General features: G+C 36.5%; 1 protein-coding gene across 1 annotated transcript; it reads left to right on the top strand.

The window, feature by feature from the left end:
• The first annotated feature begins 262 nt into the window (after window positions 1-262).
• On the top strand, window positions 263-2,109 carry LOC118027565 (uncharacterized). The gene is made up of 5 exons (XM_035030946.2): window positions 263-761; window positions 890-966; window positions 1,095-1,131; window positions 1,255-1,363; window positions 1,457-2,109. The coding sequence occupies exons 1-5, from the start codon at window positions 509-511 to the stop codon at window positions 1,986-1,988; spliced, it is 1,008 nt and encodes a 335-aa protein (XP_034886837.1). The 5' UTR covers window positions 263-508; the 3' UTR covers window positions 1,989-2,109.
• Window positions 2,110-2,343: the final 234 nt, after the last annotated feature.

The raw sequence follows: 2,343 nt of genomic DNA, 5'->3' as shown, positions 1-2,343 counted from the left end.
GCCCAGGCATTCTGTTAGGATCTCCTTACACCATGCAATTTTTTCCCTCTCATAAGGATTTTTTATTTCTCAGTTCTAACCTTTACCAAACCTACACGGTTAACATTACATGAATGATGCCCATTCCATACATAAATAGCGTCACATGCACGAGTACTCATTGTATATGTAAGTGTGTGTGGGTGGTTGCATATAAAATTAGGGGGCCAGTGGTGTAGAAATTAAAATGTATATGTGCTGTGACTTTTGGGAGTTAATTAGGGTTCGGTATATATCATCATTTCAGATGGATATATCTTTCTCTTGAAATATTACTTTCTGTTGGCATATGTAAACTCTACTAATTGAAATATTAATGATGATTGAAGAGAAAAGTTGTAGTCGAGGAATTATCGGAACCCAGAAGTTCCTGCTGGGTAACTGTTTGTGATGATTTTTGGAGTCAATAATAATTTCTCTAACATATATAGAAGCTTCTCGCTGTCCTCCAAGTTAGCTATATTTAATTATGAAGCCAGGAAGTGATCAGAGTAGTGATGTTTTGAAGTTTGATCCTTCAGGCAAGAACAATGAGGAAGGAGATGATGAAAGTAGGAATAAAAATAGCGGAAGCTCGAGCAATAGCATCGTGGAGGAGCGCGAGAAAGCAAGCTCTAGTGGGGTAAGGCCATATGCAAGATCGAAGGTACCTAGGCTAAGATGGACTCCTGATCTTCATCTTTGCTTTGTTCAAGCTGTCGAGAGACTTGGTGGTCACGAGAGTAAGATCTTGGAATCTCTCCCACTTCTTGATCATGATGATGTTTTTCTGAATACTTGTGTTTTGGTTTCGAAGAAAATACTTTAATTGTTTTTTAACTTTAATTTGTGATCTATTTGTTTGCTATAGGGGCAACCCCAAAACTAGTGTTGCAACTAATGAACTTCAAGGGGCTAAGTATTGCTCATGTCAAGAGCCATCTACAGGTAATAGCACCAATCCCATAATTATTTACTATAAAGTTAGAAAAATTTGACTGAATTCTCAGATGAATATTGATCGTATCACTTAATTTCGTATTAATATCCTCATTTTTTTGGGTGTTTGGAAGCAGATGTACCGGAGCAAGAAGATTGATGATCAAGGTCAAGGTACCAAGTTCTTTGATTTTCTCCTTCCTATGTTTTGAATAAATTAGATATTAGGGTTTGTTTCTTAATTGTCTACTTATGGGTTCCTCATTCTCAGAACTATTGCCTTTCATAAATTGACAGTTATAAACGGTATGGGGGATCTAATTGGCAGTTCGGACAAATTCTCTCACGACTTTTGGCAACACTCTCTGCTTCCAAATATTGATCACAATCATAATTCTAACTTCAGGTACTAATCAAATAGATATATCTTAATTTTTTCTTGAAAATTGAACTTGTGGTTCCTTTCGGGCTTAAGCTGATGAGCTTCCGATTCACACAGATGTGGAAACATTCCTTGGAGTGGACATGGAAACTGGATCACCAATCCTTCTGTACCGGATAGCATAAATATTAGAAGAGGATCTTTTGACAGCTCAATGGCTGAGAAGATCAGTGGAGAAAACCTAATGCAAGAATCCCAGGATACTGAATATCACAAATGGATGTACAATAGCGAGTCAATCCGCAGCCAAACAAGTTCAACCATACAAAAACCCTATTTAGGAGCCCAACTTTCTAAAAGAAGTGGAGAAGCTAATGAATCAATAAGCTTAGAGACAAAGTGGAGCTTCAACGTGGAAAAGTGTGACAAGGCTAAAAGGACGGTTGATGATCTTGATTTAACTCTCTCACTATGCACAAAATTGAAAGGAAAGGAAGTCAAGAGAAGTTTATCATGGGACGTGGAAGACGTGGGCAGCACTTTACATCTTTCTTTATCTTCTACCTCAACAAAAGAATGCAATTCTATAAATCTAAGCATGCCTTCAAAGTACCAGAAAAAGACAAGTACCCTGGATCTGACTATGTGAATTTGAGAATTCAAAGTGAGATCTTGTTGGTACTTGTACAAGAGCATTGGTACAAATGAATTGATGTTGTGTACTGAGATATGAGGTAATTAATGTCATGATTTCCCATTTATGCTATCCATTTCCAGATACTGATGCATTGTTTACATGGAAGTTTCTGGTTTTTTTTTTTTTTTTTTTTTTTTTTTTTTGTATATAGTTCCTTCAGTCTAAACTAGTGGCTAACCTTGAAATTGCAAACGATGAACTGTTTTTTCTTGAAAATAAAAGGGCACAAATTCGAGATATACATTTGCTTTGCTTATCTAGGCATTCCCACACCACTAGAAATACTATGCATTAATTGAAGTGAGAA

The sequence above is a fragment of the Populus alba genome, chromosome 9 (assembly GCF_005239225.2).
Source record: "Populus alba chromosome 9, ASM523922v2, whole genome shotgun sequence".
Classification (NCBI taxonomy): domain Eukaryota; kingdom Viridiplantae; phylum Streptophyta; class Magnoliopsida; order Malpighiales; family Salicaceae; genus Populus; species Populus alba.
The sequence above is the reverse complement of the archived record's forward strand: the minus strand, read 5'-3'. Positions and strand labels throughout refer to the sequence as shown.

Coding starts and splice junctions, on each gene's coding strand:
- LOC118027565 (XM_035030946.2), top strand. CDS start 509: ATGAAGCCAGGAAGTGATCAGAGTAGTGATGTTTTGAAGTTTGATCCT. Junction 762..889: donor GAGACTTGGTGGTCACGAGA/GTAAGATCTTGG, acceptor TGTTTGCTATAG/GGGCAACCCCAAAACTAGTG. Junction 1,364..1,456: donor AATCATAATTCTAACTTCAG/GTACTAATCAAA, acceptor CGATTCACACAG/ATGTGGAAACATTCCTTGGA.